Source organism: Ixodes scapularis, unplaced genomic scaffold, assembly GCF_016920785.2.
Source record: "Ixodes scapularis isolate PalLabHiFi unplaced genomic scaffold, ASM1692078v2 PGA_scaffold11__112_contigs__length_91849675, whole genome shotgun sequence".
NCBI classification, from domain to species: Eukaryota; Metazoa; Arthropoda; class Arachnida; order Ixodida; family Ixodidae; genus Ixodes; species Ixodes scapularis.
This window is the reverse complement of record NW_024609837.1, coordinates 25,950,815-25,973,262: the sequence shown is the minus strand read 5'-3', so window position 1 is coordinate 25,973,262 and position 22,448 is coordinate 25,950,815. Positions and strand designations below refer to the sequence as shown.

Genomic DNA, 22,448 nt, shown 5'->3' with positions numbered 1-22,448 from the left:
ATCTTTATTTTTTATTTACTATTGATACTGTTAACCTTATCCCAGGGCTGCTCCAAGTATGAAACATGTACTAATTAAAAAAAAAAAAAAAAAAAAAAACATTATGAAAGCATGTTTATACGCACACGTCACGCAAAGAAAAATAAAGCCGTACAGCCGAATTAGGTTTAAAAGACAACGCATGCCGGCGCGTGCTGATTAAATGCAGCAGTGTTTAATTACTTGCATAAATTAAAATGCCTTCAATGTTTTTTAAGGAAGGCCACAGAAGATGCTAGAGTTGCAGTGTCATTCGGCAGTCTGTTCAATTCTCCGATGGCTCTAGAAAGGAAAGCTATATTTGAAGCATTCATTTCTTATTGAATATTTTCTAATATATAAACTATGCCGATGTCTTGGAGTTCTTTTCTCTAAGAATTTGGAGATGATTGACTTATCTATTTCTACATAATCATTAATCATTGAGAAAATTAATTTTCTGTCATTAAAAATTGTTTTGGACCCAAGCGTAGGCAGTTCAGCCTGTTGGCCAAGCTCAGTAGAAGAATGGTCGAGCCTATATTTGTTAAATGTGAACCTAGAAGCTAAACGTTGCCCTCAAAACCATGAGGTCACTCTTTCAAGCGGCTTTACACGGTCTTCTTGTTTTATTTAAAACTGCAATTTCCTCGTCTTCCCAGTCGTAAAATAACAAAGTAAATTGGTCATTTTTAGATCTCGGTGTTTCCTATGAAGCATGGCGTTGAAATACATTTCGCACCTCCTGTAACGAGGGAGCACACCGAAACGAAAGTCGCGTAAACAAACATTTTCACGTGCCGTAAAAACATTACACCACAAGATCAAACGTTTTCGTCACTTTCTCAGACGTGGCGCAGCACACAAAAAACACGGACAGCCCAGTTTGGACTGGCACTCAAAGGGTGAATGCAAGAAGGCCATGCACAATGGTGGACAATGCAAGCTGAAACGACCCAGCGAAGCGCGAGAGATACTGGTGGTGCTGCCCCGACGCGGGAAGTTGGACCGGCAACGAGAGATAGCATGTGCGCGAGATTGTGGTGGCATGCCATCTGACTCAGCCTGATCGTGCTTGAGTAACTGTGTGCCGTCGCTGCGCACGTGCTGCTACTGTGTCCGTTAATGGCCGTCACGACACTTGCCCGTTCAGACGTTTAAAAACCAATCCGACTGGTGCGGGTACCGTGCACTCTGATAAGAAAGGCAACGACTAGCATGGAAGGGTGTAGCAAAGGAAAATCAAAGTGCTCCTAAGTGCTCAAAGAAGCAGAAAAGCAACAGGCCGAGTCGTATAGCATTGGCCATGGCACTCTCGTTTGCAAGCCATCTCTCGTCGCTTGTTCAACTTCTCGGGTCAAGGTAGAACCAGTGGTATCTTTCGGTTATTGCTCGGTGGTTCCAGCTGGCACGGTCCACGGCTGTGCCTTTCCAGCAGCAAGTTCAGGCAGTACAGCTTCAACCCAAAGCAAGCGATTTAATGATGCTACGGCCAGAGCCCAGAGATATGCATGAATCAGTCCACTGCTTCGACATAACCTTATACTCCCAGCGAGGCTCAATAAAAAATGAAAAAAATTTGGAAATAAGTTATGAGGCACTTTGAACCATACCGTGATGCAAAAATGTTCTAAAAGCCACGCGAATTCACGATGAAAAACATTTACTCGGGCTTTCGTTATGTTAAACCAAAGTAAACGTTTTTAATCGTACAGTGATCGCAATGTCTCTTGTGTTAAATAGCGTTAGAAGTAAAATAACGTGTCTTTTTAACGTAAACGAAGCGCTATTTAAGAGTAATTACAGCTGCAGCACCGTTAACCCCTTTCGCCTGTAATGCAGTAGAGGTAGTTTCAACATTTTTGGTAGCGGGTAAGTGGTTCAAGTACCGCGTCGATTACGCGGAGGGTTGTGGTGATTAGCATTGTTATAACGTTGCAAATAATTTTACTGTCTGCCGTTTCAACGTTTCTAAAATGTCGTCGCCGACACTTAACATAGCAGCGTTCTAAATTTGAAGAAACAGGTAAAGAACGAAACTGCAAAAATGGAACGTATCACGGGCGCATCACAAAGCGTTCCCGAAATGATCGAGGAACGAGCTTCGCGGCTTATGGACGTTCTCTTGTTCCATTTTAAACTGAAACGTTATAACGGCTTCGTTTCCACTAACACTACACGGTGTTCGATCTGCTCATGATGTTGGCGAAACTTTGGTAAGGCCGGGCCGCACGCGCCAGCGAAGTTTTATCGTACGCCTCGATTTTGTGTGCATCTTTAAACCTTTAGATCGCCGTAAACAAGACAAGGACATTGAAACCGCCCCCTGCATGTACCACAGTAGTTTTCGGCATACAAATGAAGCACAAAGCATTAGGAAAAGACGATCATTCTGTATTTACCTGGATCTCCTGTAGGTTACCGAAACAAGCAATCACCACAATCCACTGTAGAAATCGCTACTAAAACACCGAAACCGCCGAAACTTGACTGCCATGGTGGCTGCTACACTCGGGTCGACTTGGTCCAAATTTAGTAAAACGTTTTCTAGAACAAAAAAAAAAGAAAAAGGAAAATAGATCTAATAGGTTTGATGAGTACTCACTCAAAATAAAAAAAAAATTGTAAAAATAATTTTAAAATGAAGTTGTTTTAATTGTAAGAAGGCAAGTGAAAAAAAAATTGTGTTGGTTTTGTAACTACCGCCACAACACTGCTGCGGCGTTTAGGAAAGCTAAGATACAGAACCAACTATATATTGATTGGCTGAACTCGCCGAATGTCAACGGCGTTACTATAATAGTTGGTCGGCAAGGTGCAGTTTGTGCACGTGATCCATGTGATGCGTTTCCTCTATCAGTCCGATGTCCTACTGCGAGCTGCAAGCTACGTTGGTTTTATCTTAGTACACTGTGATTGTGAATCATGGGCTCATGATGGCAGACCTATGCACGTGACGAAAGTGGGTGGTAGCGAAAGCTCACGTTAAAGCTAGTCATGCTGAAGTTCACGCTATTTATCGCGCTCGCGGCTGTCGTGTACGCCGACTATGAAAGAACTGTGAGTATGTGCTGTGTTTACTTGCGTGACTTGTGATCCGAATTCACGAAATGAAGTGGGATTCGAGACGATGCTGCTTCCGCGCAACTAAGCAAGTTTCTACCAAATCAGCTGCTTTTGACGTTGTGTTCTAGCCTTCCTCAATCATCCTCAGCCGTGACTATGTTGCTGATCAGCCGTGGCTTCGATTATTACAACAGGAAGAGCTTTGCGGGGAACGGCGCTTGTAATGTTCTTATGTTTTTCATTATTTACATATTCACCCTTTGCAATGCCCCAAGAAGTATAGTTAAGACGTGGTTAATGAGAAGAGTAATCGATTACACTTGGGGACAACTTTCCCTGAGCGCTGAATCCCGCCGATCAAAGCTGTTCACGCGCGTACCTCACCAGTCGCACATACTCTCCGGAAGCGGAGAAAGCGGAAAGAGACAAGCACGGCGTGTGTTTCCGAAAAGACAAGATGCCAGAAAATTAACAACAATAAACGATACAACATAGAAATTACGGAGCAAGTAATGACAGTATGCCTGGAGCCATTTCTTGGTTGCATATGTGCATTCACTAATTTAACTTATTCACCGAGGAAGCATTTTCACGAGTGGACTATAACGAATAATACAGAACTACGGAATTAAAAACTCGCCCAAGCCTCAACTTTAGCATGCAGAACTACATTTTGTTTTCTTTTTTCCTTTCTGGTAGAGGAGAAATTACTGCTTAGTGACATGTGTTAAAAAAATATCTCAAATTGGCAAGCCCATAAGTCATACTTATAATGTTCCCTTTGCAACAACTGCATGCAGTTTTAGAGTCGCATGTCTCGCAGTGTGGAGGTTTCTGCTACATCGCAGTGCTTTTAGATCCTGGAAGAGGGCAGCACCTGATTTGTCTGATCTACCATGTTTCAAGTCCAACTGCTCTCGACATGTCCCGCATACATATATATTTATCATGTTTGTACGAGAGTAGCCCACATGTGCAGGCCACTTTGTCAAGTGAGCAAATGTGCGTGCCTCAGTGTGGGATGTCCACATTACAAATATTAGCATTATCTGGTCCAGATATTTGGGTTTTGAGCACGACCGATTCTGCGTTATGACAGCTGGCGACTGCTTACTACAAGATGCCACTGCACGTCACCATGGCAACACCTGTCATAAGCATTCTTAAGCGGTCATACTCAAAAAGCAGACGTCTTAACCAGCCTTTAGCTGGCTACCTTAGTTACCTTCGTCTATACCATCGACGCCGGCATGGTCAAGGTGGGACGCCACAATCCTTAGATTACCGGGTCTGGAATCGTTTTGTCACACTATCGGAAAATTTTTCCTGGGGACAAATCGAAGCACCAGAAGTGCACTACCGACACTACTTCGAGTCAACCAATCAGATTGTTTGGAGAACCTGACAAACATATGAATGATTATTCGGGGAAGTCACCGTTAAGAAAGTCCCTGGATCTGTCAATTCTTTCACAAAAGCCCCTTGGAATCCATCGAAAAGACTGACGATTCGTAAATGCTAGTTGTACTTGGGAGACCTAAGGTCCTATTATTGGTAGTTCGCAAGGCTAGACAGATAGGCAGGGGCCCGTATGCATGAACGTCTGCTGGCTAGCAGACGCAGGATTGTGGCAATACATAAAATCTAGAGAGGAGTTCTCGCAGAGCTGGAGAAGAATGCGCTTTCGACACCCAAACGCCTTTCCACCGCCCCTCCAGCTTTCGGCCGAGCTTGACCCTTTCTGCGAGCCAAGCGCAAAGTGCGGTCTCTGCTACGTGCAAGCAGAAGGCCCCAGCGACACGGTCCACCACTTCTGGGCAACTTTCGGGTCACCTGCCGTGCTCAGCGTGCACACCCAGCCGGGAGTCCGTCTGCTCAACGTGTCCTGGCACCGTCTACGGAAGCGGGACTTCAGCGTTGCTGCTTTCAGATTCAGCGAGGAACCGATTGTGTCTTCGGCCGTCGTCCTGTCGAAGGTGATTGCTGCTTTGCTTTGTAGGCAATGATTGTAGTGCATTGAGTGCCATACTGTATTGAATGTAGTATTGTAGTGTGTCGAATACAGTAATGTAGTGTATCAAATGTGGTAGTGTAGCATATTGAATACGGTAATGTAGTGTATTCATTGCATTCGTGTAGTGTATGGAAGCATTACAGAAAAAAGCCCAATAGATATTGGTTTTTATAAAAGAAGTTTGGTTGCATTGGCATCATCTCGTACGAACTAGGCGGCTTCACACATGCATCTCACTGCTGAGACAGTGTAAAGGCAGTGCTGCATCAGCACCACTTTCAGCACTAAGTCAGTGCGTGCGCAAGCTAGAAAACTTGGGGACACTAGTAAATTTAGGGGTTGCCAAGCGCCTAAGAAAGCGACTGAGGCTATGGACTGCTCGACGCCCAAGAAAGCGGGAACAGCGTCCGTAGCTAACCGGCCGGGGCGCGGTGTGAACGGCAGACCATGGCTTACCTACCCATGGCATGGGCCCTGACAGGAACTGGCGGGGGCCTTGGAAGGCTGCGCTGGAACGAATTGAATGATACGACCGATCGGAACAAATTCCAAGACAGCGACTGGGCACGCTAAGCGCGTGCCCTCCTTTTATATACAAACATGACGCCGTATGCTTGAGCCACAGCATGACTGCACAGTGTCATCATCTTGGAACAATTCACAATATTACTGCAGTCACATGCAGACGAGTGCTGGGACAACACTGTCATAGCGCGAACTCGGCATTGTGTCTATGGCATCAAATCATCGCTGAACTGTATGTGTGAACCGACTGTTACATGCGTTATAGGAACACTAAACCTCTGAAGCCTTTTATTTTGAGTGCCTAGAAAAGATGTGTATGTCACATGCAAGAATTTAAAATAAATTGCAGTATTTTTATGCCACAAGGCATGTTTTGAGTAAATAGCGACCCCAGAATAGGCTTCTATTTTGAGGCATTGACTCTGATAAAGAAGCATGTTTCGTAATTGCTGAAAGGTGTTTCGCAGCATAAACATTGCGGTAAAAGAAACCTTTGTAGAACGTCTATTTTACGACTGATGTGTCCAGTCCACTGTCCAGGCATCGAAAATGCATTAAAAATGGTGGCATAACGTAATGAAACATTTACCGTAGATTCAGTTAGTAACAGACTAATTGAAACCAGAAAACTGCCTTCAGTTTGCTGCCTCGGACCTGAAATCAAGTTTTGTGCTACATTGTAAATAAGTACATCATCAGTCAGTTTGCTGTAGTACTTGGTACATTATGGTTGTCAGATCTTGAGGAAAGGACCGGGGCTAACCTGCTACAATTATGCAATGTCTTTATAACCTGTCTTATTTCTTCGTGCTTTTCTTATCTTTTTCAAATTTGAAGTTGAAGAATTTTCGTTTAAGCATGGTGCACGGCAGTGGAAGGTTTTAAAAAATAGCTGATCTTCAGTTAAAAAATATTCGGCCAAAACCGCTATTCACTTTGAACTCAAAATCCACTACTATTTGCACGTGGCTACTGTAAAATACTGAGCATCCGCTTATTCTACAACAAATGCCCACCCCTCAATTTTGTAACATTCGGAAAATACACAAAGGACATGTCTTTACATATGGTTGATTCAAGGAGTGTCCATCCCCTAGTTCTGCACAATTATCTCCAAAATTTGAGTTGGTGCTTGGTCAGGAGTTTACGGTATCTTGCGTGGTTCACATTTGTTGCTTGAGAGATGGTAAATTCCTTAAAATAATTTATCATCTTGCGAATGAAAAATTTGGATCATATTTACGAGTGGCTAGCAGGTAGTTTGTTTTAGGTAAGTGGGGAGGGAAGGAAGGGGAAGGGGGATTTGGTTGGTCCCCAAATGTGCCCAGTTCACTCTACGAACACATGATGAACAATTAGTGTAAACAACTTTATTTTCGCAGGCTCAGTATTTCGAAAATTTAGAAAAGCGCAGGTTTCAGGAATTTTTTACGGGCACAAAGGTTTGCTGTTTGCGGCCCTGTGCTACGAATTTGTTACCTATGGGCTATATATCTGTGAAACCGATTTTGGCGATATTTTTCAAGTCGCAACATTCACAATAATTAGGTTCTCGCCAAAATCGAATCGCTAATTGTATGAGGGGAAAACAGCCATCAAACCTTGAATATGTACTACGATGGCAGCAACTGGGAGATTGATTACTTTACATAGAAAACCCCCAAAACCTCGTACAAATCTTGCACTCATATAGACGAAAGGGCAGTACAGTTATTCGTTTGTGATGCTGAAAGCCATGCTTTATGCTCCAGCTCTGGGAGTACAAGGACGTGGGCAACATGGCTAAGGTCGACCCCCACTTGGCAAACGGCACGCACTCAGTCAGCCTCGGCGATCTGGTGTGGGGAGACGTCAGCGGATGCGAGGGAAACGGCAGCAACGTCGTCGTTGCCACTTTCACGGCGAACAGTTCCACGTTGAAGGACGACGCCGTGTACTTCTCCAAGAACGGAACTGTGGAAGTCACCGTAAGTTCAAGTTTGCGTGCTTCCTTGAGGGCGAAGTGATAGAAACGGGCTCGGCGTACGTCTCGAGGAACGGAACGATGCACGTCGCCGCAGCTCTGATTCCGCATGCTGCTCTAAGGTTAGAATCGTCTTTTTTTCTAGTGAAGAGCGCCTTCTGGTGGGTTGTCTCCAAATTACAAATGAAATGCAGCCCAACGGGCCTCCGCCTTCTGGAACACTTCGGCGTTGTGTTGCCGTGGCAGTCTTTATTGATTTTGGTGCCCCACACTAGCCATGTTAAAAAAAGAAAAATGCCGAATACGCACAAAGATGGGTGCCAACAATGTCGGTTATGCCCTCCGAAAATGGCGACTGCAGAAAGCGAGGCCAGGGGAGAGGGTAAACATGTTATGGGCCGAGGCTTACTGGAAAGAGGTCCGTTTATTTATAGAATAACCTACATCTCTCCAAGGGCATTTTTGTGGCTGGTGCCTGGCACAGTCTTGTTGGAAAAAAAAATACGAACGGCGGAGCTGTGATTAGACGACACCTCTGGCGCCACATAGCGGCGATCACGGAGATCTTAGCTCTATGAGTCGCCACCAACGAAGTGGCGTAGCCAGGGGGAGGATTGTGAGGCTTCAGCCTCCCTCCCCCCCCACACCCGAAGTCATGAACATTCCAGCCAACTCAAGCTTCCCTGAAAAAGATTCCTGGCTAAGTCATTGCACCGACAGTGCTGCTTTCACACTTTGCTGTCGTGTGGTCAGATATGTGCAAATGACAGTGAACCTTCTCGTACTGCTTGCATTGGGAAGTGGGCACATGAAAAGTTTATTTATGCGCTAGGTATACAACTCATTCCATTGAAGGGATCCGAACTCTGCCTGGAGGGGGGCATCATTTTCTAATTGGGCACTGATACTGCAACTTGAGCAATATCAGTCGAACTATTGCGTCCCAATGAGTTTCTTTATTAAAACAGAAACATGCAATGATGTTACATAATGCAGCTGCCAACTATAGATCCTTGAGCACGTTGCACTGGAAATGACTGACCTTCTATCTTTGCGCTCATTTCACTGCGATCGCTGGCAAGCCTTTTGTTTGTTAGCAGCGGCAGTTTAAAAAGTGCGCCGCTCACAAAAAGTGTGGTGCCGCGCGTGGCCAGGGCTGCAAATAATGCCATGGCGCGAAGCATCCACAAAACTCTCGCCAGAGCGAGGAGGTTTTGCAGGCTTCAGACATGGCACGTTCCGCTCTTTGTATTTCTGTTCAGCGAGACTGTACAAAAAATATTATATTATATTATAGCATACATAAAAATACAGTGCGTAACTAAACAAGGCAACAAAACGTGGAATAGTAATTTTACAAAGCAGATTGACTCCAGGTGCTTTTCTAATAACAGAACAATAAAAATCACCTTAAAAAAAAAAAAAATTGTTTTTACCTTGTCAGGACAGGCAAATCTTAAAATAAACGTTTGCCAAAAAATTTTGACCAAATATTTTTTGGCTTAATATTGCAGACACCAAAGGCGCGCAACGAGGAGAAGCCCTCCTTTTCATCCGACGGCCTCCTTTGGTGTCTGCGATAGTTTTAAAGTAATTGATCTTTGACACCGATTTTAATAGAGAAATCGGCCACGCATGAATATAATCTTTGGTTTTGTAAAATGCTTAGAGCCCATAGATTGAGTTATGACCATGAATAGACTATTGCAGAAACTGGTTTACTGCCCCTTTGAGTTTAGCTACATGCAGGTCTTTCAAAATGGCATGATAGAAATTGTCGCAAGACGTCTGTACTGCACAATTTCTGCACTTTGCTTTTTTATATTTTGCTAACATCCTTTGGGCCTTTTTTTCACACCTTTTTCTACATATTTCACAGTTCTTTTTATAAAAAGATAGTTTCTCAAATGTTAGTTCAGCTTGAAGAAACAAAGCAAAGCCTTTTACCTCCCAAATTTTACCACACACGAAACGTGAAAAACGCGCTCCAACTTCCCCGTTTTATCTTGTTGCGTTCAACTGGGGCAGCTTTTCACGGAACTATATTATGGAAACGATTCGAAGGTTCTCCCACGGCCCGAGCCACATCATTATCGGACCGTGGGTGACTGGCTCTGTCTTTCTAAACGTTTCTGTGCATATTTCTTACGAGCATTTGCGCGTCTCCAGGTGCGAGTGCAGAGCACACCCGGTCGCCAGGACCAGCTCCCTCACCTGCTCTACACAAGCAACAGCACTCAGCTGGAAGTGTCGCTGCTGGGACTGGCCACAAAACTCGGCGACGATTCGCAGTTCGGCCTGGAACTGACGGCACTCGACGAATCTCCCGTCAACTGGACCCTGACGGTCGACCAGCGGAGCTCTTTCGACGACGAGTACACCCCGGGGGTGTTTACGGTGAGGACGACACCCCACCCGTTGTGGGCCGGCCGTCTCGGTCGCACGCTGAAGCGAACTCTCGATTTGCGTTTCGAAAGCCGGATTTGTTGTAAGTGGATTCGCAATAATTCAAACTCGGATATTTCATACTTCCGGTTGATTCAAACAATTTTTAAAATTTTGGTTGACAAGGTGCTTAATTGAGACCGAGTTTTTGCTTAATTCTTACTATTTGTTTGTTGCGGCAGGTTAGATCCATTTGAGGTCGCTTATCACCGAGCACCTGTGTACAGCGGGAAAGCAATACCCGTGAAGTTCGCGGTCATTGCTTTTCCACAGTATGCAGGTTCTCGGTGAGAAATTCGCTCGATGGGGCTAACCGACCGCGATTATGCAAGCAGTGCTGTCCTGACGATCTGCTTTCATTATTCCTGCTTGCTTTTTATTTTTCGAAAGGGGTTATATTTGAGGATTAAAGAAAGGATGTTTGCATACAGGAAGCAGATTTATAAATTTCCTCGGTTAGAATAGCTGGGCATCTCTTTAGGTTTAATTTTATGTCAAATCTCTCATTTACATGCCATCCCAATGCAGGAATTGCCCTTTCTGAGGCCACAGTTCATAGATTACTTATATTAAGACTAACTGAGCTTGAAACTGGACAAGTGGAAAGTTGGGAACAACCGTCATGAGTTGAGCTGAATTTTCATTTCAGCAGGGTACAACGGTCGTAATAGGCTCGGAGAAACTATTCAATATTCGTTTAGAAAATGTTTGGCCAAAGCTACAATTCGCTTTGAACTTCACCAATGTTTTATCTGTGTGCCTGCTTATAAGTAAGCCTGTGTAGAGGAAAGTGTAAAAAATCTGCTTGGTAAGTGTAGCTATTCCTATAGCAAATCGCTGCTTTGCCTCGCATCATATTTATATGAATTTCCAATGATTTAATCTTCTGATATTTCAAACTAAAGCCTGCAGCTTCCTGGAGTTTGAATTAGAGAGTCGACTGTATAGAGGTTTAGACGGCAAAAATGTATTTTGCCCCAAAACATATACTATTCTTAAAATTTTTTTGCTGTTTCTATGTGGAAACATATGGTTGGCAGCAATTACGGTTCGTGGAACGCGTCGAGGGCCGGCGTGTTTACTGCGTCATCGAACATGCGGTCTCTCGGCCTCCACCCGACGTCGTCACAGAAGTGTTGCGTCGTTGCCGGGCGTTTCGGGCGCCATACTCTTGGGAGGGCCTCTCAGGCGACAACTGTCCGGACCAAATGCCGAGTCTGCCTTTCGCCGTCTCTCGTTTGCAGAACGTCGCCCTGGTTCCGAGAAGCAACGTGTCGTTGACGTTGCCGACGTATCTGCACTGGAAGCCGGTGTCTTACCGCGATGGCAGGCGGACGGTGACTCTCTCGGTGGACGCGAAGAACCAGAACCTGACGTCCGGCGCCGGCTGGTGGCGGTTCAACGCGGCCACCGCGTGGATGGCGCATCGCGCGCCCAACGTGTCGTCCACGGCGCTCAACCTGACCCTCGGCTCGGAAGGGGACGAACACTACAAGAAGTACCGTTACGCCACCTGGTGAGTGGCGAGGGCGTTAAATATAGGCCAGCTCGTCCTCGCCGGGTTTGTGGCCTGGGTTGGGCGACATATGTAAAACATCTCGTGCCAGGAACTGTGGAACTTACCCGTTAAATTATTTTCAGTCTGTGGGATGCTAAAGAAAAGGTAGAGATTCGAGCACTTTGAACACATTTTTCTTCGTTCCACTTTTTGGCATAGATTTCACTTACTAAATCTCTCGTTTCAGTATGAAGCTATAGAAACTTAATTTTTGCGGCTTATATACCAAAATTTTATGGAACGGTTACTATAAGCTTATCTTTGCATTTTCATGTTCCTTTATTATGAAAACATCGTAATTTGCAAAAGTTGATAAATGTGGTTATGAACACATTTACTGAGCTTTTTCATAAATTTTAACTAAAAAAATGCATATTTCGTGAATTTTTTTCTATAGTAACTGGCAACAGGTATTCCAGTGTGCATTCCTCCAGAAAAATATGCGGTTATCTACACCATTTCTTATTGATAGATTCATTAAACTGCCATCGTTATACCTTACCGATAAACGTCAAGTTGCTAGTTTATAATTCCTTGTTCTATTCGCACTTAAATTATTGTAATTTAGTTTGGGGTACCACCATTTCAACGAATCTTGAAAGGATACATTTGTTACAAAAAAAAAAGCAATAAGAGCCATAGCCGATGTCCCATTTCAATCGCATACATCCGACCTATTTAAAAAGTTCCGCATTATCAGTGTGCACACTTTGTATGCTTACAGGCTCAGTACAAGCCTTAAGATAGAGCTAATTAGGAACACAAACTTTCTAGTAACCCTTGGCCGCCTCTCAAAAAATATTATTACTTATCCTACTCGTGGCGCTGAATGTTGGGGGGTGGTCATGCCAAGAACAAATTATGGCACTCAAATGCTGAGGCACAATATTCCTAATTTATTAAATCTTTACAAATCGAAAAACTTGGACTGGAATAAAATGTCAATAGGGGAAATCCGTTCATTATATATTATGGGTGGTCATGATAACTAGTTAAATCACTGTTCTCGTATTTGATTATATTGCTTTATCTGCCATGGTGAATTTTTGCGTGTTGCAACCTCTGTGGGTATGTATGTTTCTTTTTTTTTTTTTTTTTCCTGTTGTGTTCCGTCGCCGTGCACTGTAGGCGGTCAAGGGCTCGTCAAGCTGTGTATGCAGCTTTTTCCCTTGGTCGCCACCATCGAGTGTGATGGAAATAAAATATTATTATTATTATTATTATTATTATTATTATTTATTTATTTATTTATTTATTTATTTATTATACCCTCAGGGCCGAAGCATTACAGAGGGGGTGGGCAACGGAAGTACAAAAAACGCTGAAAATGGTTAGTCCGGCACAGATCATGAATAGTAACTTGTTAAAGCTTCTTTAAAGAGGACAAAATCGCCAATGGACGCAATGGGTGAGGGAAGGCCGTTCCAATCACGAGATGTTTTTGGGATGAAAGATTTGAAAAAAGAATTTGAAATGGAAGTGGGTATACCAACTTTGCAGCAGTGATCGAGGCGAGAGGATACGTAGATGGGAGCACTGATTAGTTGTTTTTTCAAGAGTGAATTGGCATAGTAAATTTTATGGAATAAACAGAGACGGGAGATAGTGCGACGAGTGGAAAGAGGGGGCAGTGAGAGACTAGCTTTCATGGATGTGACGCTTGATGTACGATGGTAGTTTGATAATATAAAACGTGCTGACCGGTTTTGGATGGCTTCAAGCGCTGATATGAGGCTTTCTGTACCGGGATCCCAGACCGAGCATGCATATTCAAGTTTTGGTCGCACCAGTGTTTTATAAAGTAGTAATTTTAATGATGATGGAGCTAGAGAAAAGTTACGTCTTAAATATCCAAGCATGCGGTTACTGTTATTAACAATATATTCGGTGTGAGTTTTCCATGATAGGTCAGGAGAGATATGAACACCTAGATATTTGTAAGTTGATACGTTTTCAAGGATGTTATTTGATAGGAAGTAGTTAGGACAGAGTGCTGCTTTGCGAGAAATCCTCATTGTCTTACACTTCATAGTGTTTAGTTTCATGTGCCAAGCATCACACCAGGAAGAAATTGCATTTAAATCAGATTGAATTATGTGTACGTCAGAGTCATTAGTAATTTCACGGTAAACAACGCGATCATCCGCAAATACGCTTATGGAGGAGGAAATGCTAGTAGGTAGGTCATTTATATATACTAAGAATAAGAGGGGGCCTAGGACAGAACCCTGTGGTACACCGGACTTAACGAGGGATGATGACGAGTTTTTGTTATTGACAGTTACAAATTGCGATCTGTTAGTGAGGAAACACTCTAACCAAGATAAGATATATGGATCAGTACTGAGTAGGCTAAGCTTGTATAGTAGTAGTTTATGTGTTACCTTATCGAAAGCCTTTGCAAAGTCCAGAAAGATGCAGTCAGTCTGAGATCCACGGTCCAGAGCCGAGTGGAGGTTGTGGGTGAAAACTAAAAGCTGAGTATCGCACGAGAAAGATTTGCGGAATCCATGTTGAAAAGGGCTAAAGAAGGAGTTGCACTCCAGGAAACGCGAGAGCTGTGAAGAAATTATGTGCTCCATGATTTTGCAGGGTACGCTAGTAAGAGATATTGGCCTGTAATTGAAAGGGGAGAAACGGTCACCAGCTTTGTGAATTGGAACAGCCTTCCCTACCTTCCAGTCCTCGGGTAAGACGCCATGATCAAGTGATTGTTGAAACAAAGATGACAAGATGATTGAGGAGTACATTTTGGTATTTTTTAGAAATTTCGCGTTTATCTCGTCGACACCTGATGCCGACGACAGCTTGAGGTTTTCAATAATTTTAACAATACCGGGTGGATCAAACACAATTGGTAACATGGGCAAAAAATCAGAAGATGGTAGTACGGGATGGTTGGCACCTAAGAAATCACTAAAGACACTGATGAAACTTTCGTTGAAAGTCATAGCGCAATCTTCACCAGAAATCACCTCTCCGCCTGAATTTTTAAGTTGTATTAAATGTTTGTCGGCAGGGTTGACTAAGTTCCAAAACTGTTTTGGATTGTTAGTGAGCATTGAGGGTAATTTTATGCTGAAGAAGTTATATTTAGTTTCATCGATGGCCAATTTGTATACTTCAGCTGCCGAATGGTACGCGGCCCAGCGATCGGGAGACATTGATGATTTAGCTGCTCGAAACAAGCGCTTTTTCTTATTAGACAGCCTTTTTAAAGTCGTATTATACCAAGGTGATTTCGAGTTTGATTTGACAACACGACAGGGAATGTAGTTGGTGATCAATGAAGTAATTTTATCTTTGAACAGACACCAATTGCCTTCAACCGATCGTTCTGAAAAATTCTGCATATAAGAGCCCATGAATGTACATAGCTCGCGGTTTATGGATTCAAAGTCGGCTCTGGCGTAATCACGGATGTGTTTGACACAATCAGCAGGATTGTTCTTAGGACTTTTCAGGAAAAAATGCAAGGCTAAATGGTCGCTAAGACCTGGAAGATAAGAGATCGGCTCTACGAGGTCCTTAGACGTAGTTAAAATAAGATCAAGAACGTTGGATGCTGAGGACGTAATTCTCGTGGGCTCGGTTACTAATTGTGAAAGATTAAAATCTGCACAGAGATTTAGGAAATCGTTGCTTTCAGAAGAATAAGGCACGCAAATAGGAATATCTTGTGACCAGTTAATATTTGGGTAGTTAAAATCGCCAAAAATAAATAGCTGCGAGTTAGGAAACCTTGAAACAATCCCGCTAAGTGTGTCATGTAATAACTCCACAAAATTCTTAGCAAAGGTAGGTGGGCGGTAACATGCACAGACAACAATGTTTCTGTGACTTAGTTGGAAACGTACACAAACAATTTCTAAGCTAGATGCTAAGTTAATATGGGATGACTCAATGTAATCAGCAACTGCAACCAGCACGCCTCCGCCCGTCCGCGAATCCCTATCATGCCGATAAACTTTGTACTGGTTATCACAAAAAAAAGTTCATCGTTACGTATTTTGCTAGAGAGCCATGTCTCGGTCAACACAATGATGTCGGCAGAAGCAGAATCAAGAGCGGAGCACAATTCATCGCGTTTCTTTATTACGCTTCGGATATTTGTAAAGAAAACAGAAACATTTTCCACCGTCGAATCTTTGACTGGAAGAGTGCACGATTGTTATGACGTTGCTGATTGCACGTGTTGCGGTTGGAGTGACTCGGCACCTCTATCAGTAGCACTGGTAGCACTAGAAATTTCATAAACTTCGTCACTCGTACTGCAGTAGGCGTAACACTTCTTGTTTAGGTGAAGCCTGTTGTACCTTATCTTAAATATACTATTGGGACTCTGAGATTTTGCGAATTGAGCAGATTCCACGCCAAGCTATGCTTTACATCGTTCTGGGGCTATAGTACGTCATAAAATTGGTTCACAGGGCTGGATCTTTGTGTGCCCTCCTTCTATATGGCAATTAACACTACCTGCATATTTCACGCCGATTGAGTGAGCGGTTCAAAAGTTTACATTCCCAGGTCGTGTGCTCCCTTGAATAATTTTTTCTTCGCAGTAGCTTTGACTTTGGAGCATTTCAAGGCTGGTTTACACAGTTGTGTTGGAGTGCGAGATCGAGTGCATTGCGTTCGCCTGTAGCCGCTTGCGAACGCCGCCACGCTGGAGTCATCTTTCAGGTGGCCCTTTAGCCCTTCCTCTCCGTCTGTGAGGTTTTCTAGTGTTTGGGTATCAAATCAGTGCACCATCTATGAGAAATAGCTGCAGCCATGACAGAATAACATTTTAATTGCAGGTCATAGCCACTGTAATTATCAGTGCGTTCTTGGATACTTGAGTTAAGAGGATAGTCTTGTTGGAGTCATACGTTTGCAGTCGTCAACAGAAGAGAAACGTGTGCCCAAACTTTTTTTGCGTTTTTTTTTTCGTTTGTTTGTTCTAGGTCCTTGTCGGCGGGATTTGGGAGCCTGCCAGTGGAGCAAGTCTCGACGACAGTGATTGCAGTCACGTCAGTTGGGCTGGGAATACCGGCCATTGTTGCCATTGTCACGGTGGGCTACCTCGCTCTGTACAAGCCAGAACCAAGTCTTTAGCCGAGACCAGACCTTAGTGTAGGCTACGGATTGTACCGTCGGAGTTCGACACACCAAAGTGCGAGAGCGTTGCGCTCAGAATGGCCAGAGGCTCGGTCTGTTGTCACCAGTCTTTCATTTCAAACTATTTGACGTCCAAAGTCTACCTTTCCATCACAACCACGAATAGGCATGCGAAATCGCCGCTGCGAGCCACGCGTTTGTAGATAAATTGAAGACTGCGATTACGTCGGGCCCCGACAAAATCTTTCTCCAAAGTAATGTCCCATGCAATCGGTAACACCAGACCGCCAACCTGTTTGACATCTCTGATCGACATTTGTCGGTAGTGGCATGTAGTAGCAACTTTTTCAGGGACAGCAAGGTTGTGTCGTTCTACAGTTTCTGCCTTCTGCCCAACGTGATTTCGTATTGTGGGTTTCATCATGTCAAGAGTTGGCACCTCCCCGCTTGCCTGTTGATGACCCTCCAACGCATGGCGACTGGACAAAGACTGTGTCGTGTTAGTGACGTTCCCACTCTAGGCAACTTAGCACTGTTTGGAATACTACTGGATTTTCATTGTTTCTGTAGGCGATGAATGAATTTTACTCAATAATTTAACCGGTTGCTAATAGTGCAGCATTTTGTGCCTGCGACTACAACACCACTTTAGTGGGGCATCGTGGCCGTGGTCGTTTTGTTCTAGGAAATACAGGGATAGCGCGAGGTTGTGTCGATTGACAGTTGTTACCATGCCACGGTGGACTATATAAGTTGTTTTGTTTGTTTGTATCCTAAAGGCCAGACGAGCAATTGTACAAGTTGCTGATGGTTTCTTTTTGTGCATATGACTACAACATTGCTGTAAATCGGGAAACTTCACCTTCTGTTTTATCTTGATATTCTCAAAGATAGAGGAAAAAACAAAAACCCAGAGCTAGAGCAAGGCTGTGCTGTTTTTGGGTACCCTCACCTTTTCATAATAGAGTGTAGATATTACTTTTTTAGCTCACATTCCCAAAGTCCATGGTCCTAGCATGAGCACAACCATATATATATTTTTTTAAACAGAAAAAAGCAATTGTGTTTAAGCTCAGTTTAGTTTCACAAGCGTTTTTTATAGCAAGTTGGCCCGACCTCCAAGTGGTTGCTCTCGTTTGCTCTGGGGCACTCTTGTGGAGCTTGTGCAAATGGGGGTTTGGTGAGAACAGCAGTAGAAATTGTATTTAAGATTGAAGCATGCTGAGTTGATAATCTCATATTTCATAACGTCAATAAATCAAAAAGCCAAATTGGATGTTCGATATGTTGAGGTGTTTTACCGAACTGAACCTACAAATATTCCAGCAATAAAACTCTTAATAAATGCACACCCATGTCTTTGCTTCATGACACTCAATGGCCCATTGTATGGAATTGGATGCATCTGCATGCTAATTTCATCTTCCTGAATCGACGAGTGTATATAATGGTTGTATCCTAGAACTGTGGTCACCAAGTGTGAATGTAAAAAACAAATGGTACTGTTGCATAAGAATTTAAAAAAATACATCTTTCTTTTAATCATTTTGAACATGTAAAAACACACATGTGGCACTTGGATCGTTGAAAGGCACTTGCGGCCTTCACACTAAAGTCCCAGAGATCTTATGTCCTTATAGAGCACGGACAACTTCCGACTGAGGTTGGCACTTGCACGGCGACTGTCAGGAGTTGACCACATCGTGACTTCGCCATGGGGAGACTGTTCCCTCACTGAGTGTCAATACTGAGGCATACTTTGCCGCTTGGTTAAAAATATCACTCTTTATCTTAGGGTGGTCCTGTTCCCAGAGTTGGCATGGAATGAGAGCTTGGGGTGTCTCGAAAACTCTACCATTGTCACAGCAAGAAGGTTACCTTTTCTTAGCCATGCCTTAAGTTCGAAAACAGCTTTGCACCTTTGAGTTGTTTAATGATATAGACAAGGTGAGCGCTTCTGCTGTTTTTGCAGGTAGCTTGGTGACAAAGTGTTACTTTTTGTTGCATATTAATGACGGAGACATCTTTCAGCACCTTCTAATGAGGCCCATAATGCAGCATGCTCATTGACTTTGAAAAAATAAAAGCTTATTCACAGCTTTATGGGGTCTGGTAGAAACGAAAGCTGCCCAAAGTTGCTGACTGAATCTCGTCTCAAGCACCCAAAAAGTGACTGGCGAATGGGCTTGTCGCAAAAGATTAGTTTTGGCACTGCCGTTTTGAACAGGTAAAACTGTCGAAGTTGCAGGAAAAACAGTTCAAAGCCTCGAGAGACACCCATGCCATTCACCTTTCCAAAACAAAAGCAAAAAAAAACAAAAAAAACTCGGGTTTTCCTTTGGTAAATATGGCACTGACACTTGGACATAAAAACAAAACACAAAACCCTGCGGAACGCATCAAGGAACACGGCAGCTTCAGTCACTCGCCAAACTCGATGAGTGAAAGATCCTGGAGTATTTTGACTTTGGCGAGCGCCTTCTTCTTGAGCGAAAGCCGGCGCAGCGAGGGCACGATAGATAGCGCAAAGTACTCGTCTTCGTCCAGCGGACGGTTGAGGATGTTGAGCACTTCCGACTCAAACGAGTCCAGGGATTCGTTGATCAGCTGGGGCTTGCGCTCCGGTGGTTCCGGACTCTGATGGAGTCTGAGCGGAGCATAGTCCTCCGGAGCGGTCTGCGGAGATCCAATAAGCACCATCTTGGTGCAGTGCGAGTGGGCGGGGGGCGGCGTTTCGCTGGACAGCCCCTCTTCCAGTTGCGGGGTCTCGCTCCCGTTGGAGTAGTGGTCCATGCTTGTTTCGGACATTCCGAGCGGCTGCTTGGCTCTGCGTGGTAAAACTGGACCATTATTTTGTGCGAGGAAAAGCGTTTCTAGTTAGTGTGTGCCCCTTTGTTACCCCCCGAAAAAACTTGTAAGATGCGGGTCAACGATAATGGCAAACTAGAAGTGTGTGTCTTGACCCAGTTCGTCCCCAAAAAGTGTGTGTACATCGCAAGGTATTAACACTGCAGGGTTCACATTAACAAAACATACACTGGTTTAGACTTAAAAAGAAGTTTGCTCTCTGTGGTGGCTCGAAGATGCACTTTTTAGATTAAGTGGATGACAGTGAATATTACGGACTACAATGATATCCCTAGAGATAGCCCACCTAAAATTGAAAGCAAGTTCACTTGACCACAGGGGTCCAAACCAGCTCTCGGAAAATGTGGAAACGGCTTGGTTTTCATAGAAACTTCAGTGGCTAGGTCAATGAAAGTGCATGTTCTTGAGTATAATGTAAAGTTCTTGAGTATTCTCCTTGAGCATGAATCAAGGAGAATACATATTGAAAGAAGCCACTATGGGACAGTGCCAAAACGAAGTATTTGCTGCAACCCCCGCTCAATGTCTAGTGTCACTGAGACACGGGGGCAAGATTGATTGAGCGTAGTATACCTCGAACTGCCTCGAAATAATGTCATTTGCCTCCTTCTGTGCCATTTGTAGAGTGGCTGAATACAGTGAAGCCAAACAAATGCAGACAACTGCACCAGACTTTGTTAACTGGAATACACAAACAGCTGTCAATTCATGTACTGCCTCCCCAAAACAATTTGAATTCTTGGACTGGTGGAAAGGCGAATCCTTCCTTACCCTTGGATAATGTTTCTGAGTATGTGCCATCTGGTGTTGGCAGTGCAGACTGGTTACCACTTATGTGCTACAGGTAACAAAGCCCAGAATGAAGTTTATTTGCAGCAGGTGTTACCTTGCAGCTCTGCCGCAGTCCTTGTAAAAGTCGAGGGAGTTGAAGTAGGTCCACTTGCTTTTTCGAGCTTCCCAAGGCAGCTGACTCGGATGCTCCAATGCCCTTAGTTCTCGAATGTACCTGTCGCGTAGAGACTTCCATAGCCGCTGACAATCTTCCACTGGAAACAGCGAAAATGCCACTTGAGGAAAAATTCCAACACTCGTGTTGCACATTTGTCACGAGGGCTTATAAAGTCTCCTATGGTACAGCATGACCATAAAGGCATATTTACCAGTTTTGAACACTCGTTTTTGATAGTGTTTTGTTCGTGAAATGGCTTCCCTACAAGAAGAGATGCGGTGTGTGTTCGGTCAACTACTTTTTTTTTTTTATTTAGCACGAATCCTGTCCCCTATAAATTTCTCGTTCCATAGGCAATGGACTGAGCGAAGGCAACCACTAAACCACCTCGAAGAAGGCATTTCACACGCACACAGAATAGTAGTATTATAGGAATACTTGGAACACGGAAAGGGTAATAGAATGACAAACTTTGACAGCCAATTAATGCTATGCAAGACGGAAATGAGTTTTAAAATTGGAAAAAGAACTTTACGAACATTTCATACAATAATAAATTTCGCCCCGAGTCATGCCAATGCGGTGCCGGTTGTTGTGAAACAAAAACTGCGTGCTCGTTAAAAAAAAAAAAAAAAAAAAAAATAATACTGCCTAAAAACAAATCTGCTCCAAACCTGCAAACACTTGCAGACGCGGACGCCAAAACCTACAAAATTACACACAAAAACAAAAATCTATGTTGACACTTGCGCGAGCCGCGCTACAAAAACATACTAAAAGACAAAAGAGAAATCTCCGTCAAAACTGGCACAACGCCAGACAGCCATGCGTTCGGCAGCGGGCTAGAGCGCCCGTCAACAAATGCAGCCGAAGCGCGATCGTCTCACCGGTGTCCATGCCCGTCTCTTGCCTGACCAACTCCCAGACTTCTCGCTTCCGATCCACGTCCCTGTAGCCGAGCCGCTTGCAGTCGTACAGTATCGGATACTTGCGAACGGACGAAATGAAGGCTTCCACGGAATCGGGTGCCATCGCCCCGAAGAAAGCGCCGTGGCGACGCTGCCGGCCCGCTGCCCGAAACACGTCAAACCGCGAACGCAGCAGAACGACGACAACGCTAAGCGCTCGCCGCCGCCGTCGCGCTGCGGCTTTGCCGTCAACGCTGGACAAAGGAGGAGGAGGCGGGGGGGACCTAGCAGCCAAGCCCCGCATTTTCTTTTCTTTAGTGCATGGCTCTCTTCCAAATCCTCCGTCCCTCTCCCCACCGAACTGTAACCGGCGGAAAACTGACCCCCCACCCCTCTTTTTCTTTTTTTTTTCTTTTAGGGAGGGGGGGGGGGGGGCGTTTTTCGAATGCTCTTTCCCCCTCCGGCGACCGCCAGCCAGCCGCTCCCATCGGAGGAAACCAAATTCCGACGCCAGCCCAACGTTCCCCGCCACCACCGCCGCTCCAAAAACTTCGCCAGAAACATTCCAGACAAAAGAGGGCCTTTTCTTAATTACAGCCGAGGCGCGCTCCCAAAAACAACAACACCAAAAGCCGTCGGTTCTCCAGTGTGGCTCCAGTTTGCTTCGCCTAGCGCAGCGCCGCAGCGCCACCGCGCTGGGCGTTAGGAGAGGAGGGGGGGTCACCATCGTCTGCTGGAAGTAACTACGCGAAGCCCCCTCTTTTCAAAAACGGTGGAAAGGGAGTTAAGGGGGTGTAAAAAGCAACGGAAAAAACGTTGTGCCCGAAAGCCATGGGGTCGTCAGCTAAGGGTGGCTGGTCGGTCGACGATGGCGCAGCGGGCGACGAACGCCGACCAAAGAAGCGGTCCCCCCTCCCTGTCTCTTGCCCTCAAGTAAAAAGGCAAAAGGGGGGCACGCAGGGGGGAGCGGCAGCGTCGAAGGCGCCGGCCTTGGGACTGCTCGCTGGCGTTCTGGCGCAGAGAGCGCCGAAGCT

At 44.6% G+C, this 22,448-nt stretch overlaps 2 protein-coding genes across 2 annotated transcripts; one reads left to right on the top strand and one right to left on the bottom strand.

Annotated features, from left to right (window-relative positions):
- The first annotated feature begins 2,730 nt into the window (after nucleotides 1-2,730).
- LOC115328116 (glycosylated lysosomal membrane protein) lies at nucleotides 2,731-18,038 on the top strand. The gene is made up of 6 exons (XM_029989246.4): nucleotides 2,731-3,078; nucleotides 4,803-5,060; nucleotides 7,375-7,590; nucleotides 9,756-9,983; nucleotides 11,276-11,547; nucleotides 16,536-18,038. The coding sequence occupies exons 1-6, from the start codon at nucleotides 3,016-3,018 to the stop codon at nucleotides 16,684-16,686; spliced, it is 1,188 nt and encodes a 395-aa protein (XP_029845106.3). The 5' UTR covers nucleotides 2,731-3,015; the 3' UTR covers nucleotides 16,687-18,038.
- A 68-nt stretch (nucleotides 18,039-18,106) lies between these two features.
- On the bottom strand, nucleotides 18,107-21,796 carry LOC8024638 (transcription factor Adf-1-like). The gene is made up of 3 exons (XM_002406403.4): nucleotides 21,394-21,796; nucleotides 20,444-20,603; nucleotides 18,107-19,516 (listed from the first exon to the last, which is right to left on the bottom strand). The coding sequence occupies exons 1-3, from the start codon at nucleotides 21,716-21,718 to the stop codon at nucleotides 19,111-19,113; spliced, it is 891 nt and encodes a 296-aa protein (XP_002406447.3). The 5' UTR covers nucleotides 21,719-21,796; the 3' UTR covers nucleotides 18,107-19,110.
- Nucleotides 21,797-22,448: the final 652 nt, after the last annotated feature.

Coding starts and splice junctions, on each gene's coding strand:
- LOC115328116 (XM_029989246.4), top strand. CDS start 3,016: ATGCTGAAGTTCACGCTATTTATCGCGCTCGCGGCTGTCGTGTACGCC. Junction 5,061..7,374: donor CGGCCGTCGTCCTGTCGAAG/GTGATTGCTGCT, acceptor TTTATGCTCCAG/CTCTGGGAGTACAAGGACGT. Junction 7,591..9,755: donor ACGGAACTGTGGAAGTCACC/GTAAGTTCAAGT, acceptor GCGCGTCTCCAG/GTGCGAGTGCAGAGCACACC.
- LOC8024638 (XM_002406403.4), bottom strand. CDS start 21,718: ATGCGGGGCTTGGCTGCTAGGTCCCCCCCGCCTCCTCCTCCTTTGTCC. Junction 20,604..21,393: donor AGAGACGGGCATGGACACCG/GTGAGACGATCG, acceptor CGCTGTTTCCAG/TGGAAGATTGTCAGCGGCTA. Junction 19,517..20,443: donor GACTGCGGCAGAGCTGCAAG/GTAACACCTGCT, acceptor TTTACCACGCAG/AGCCAAGCAGCCGCTCGGAA.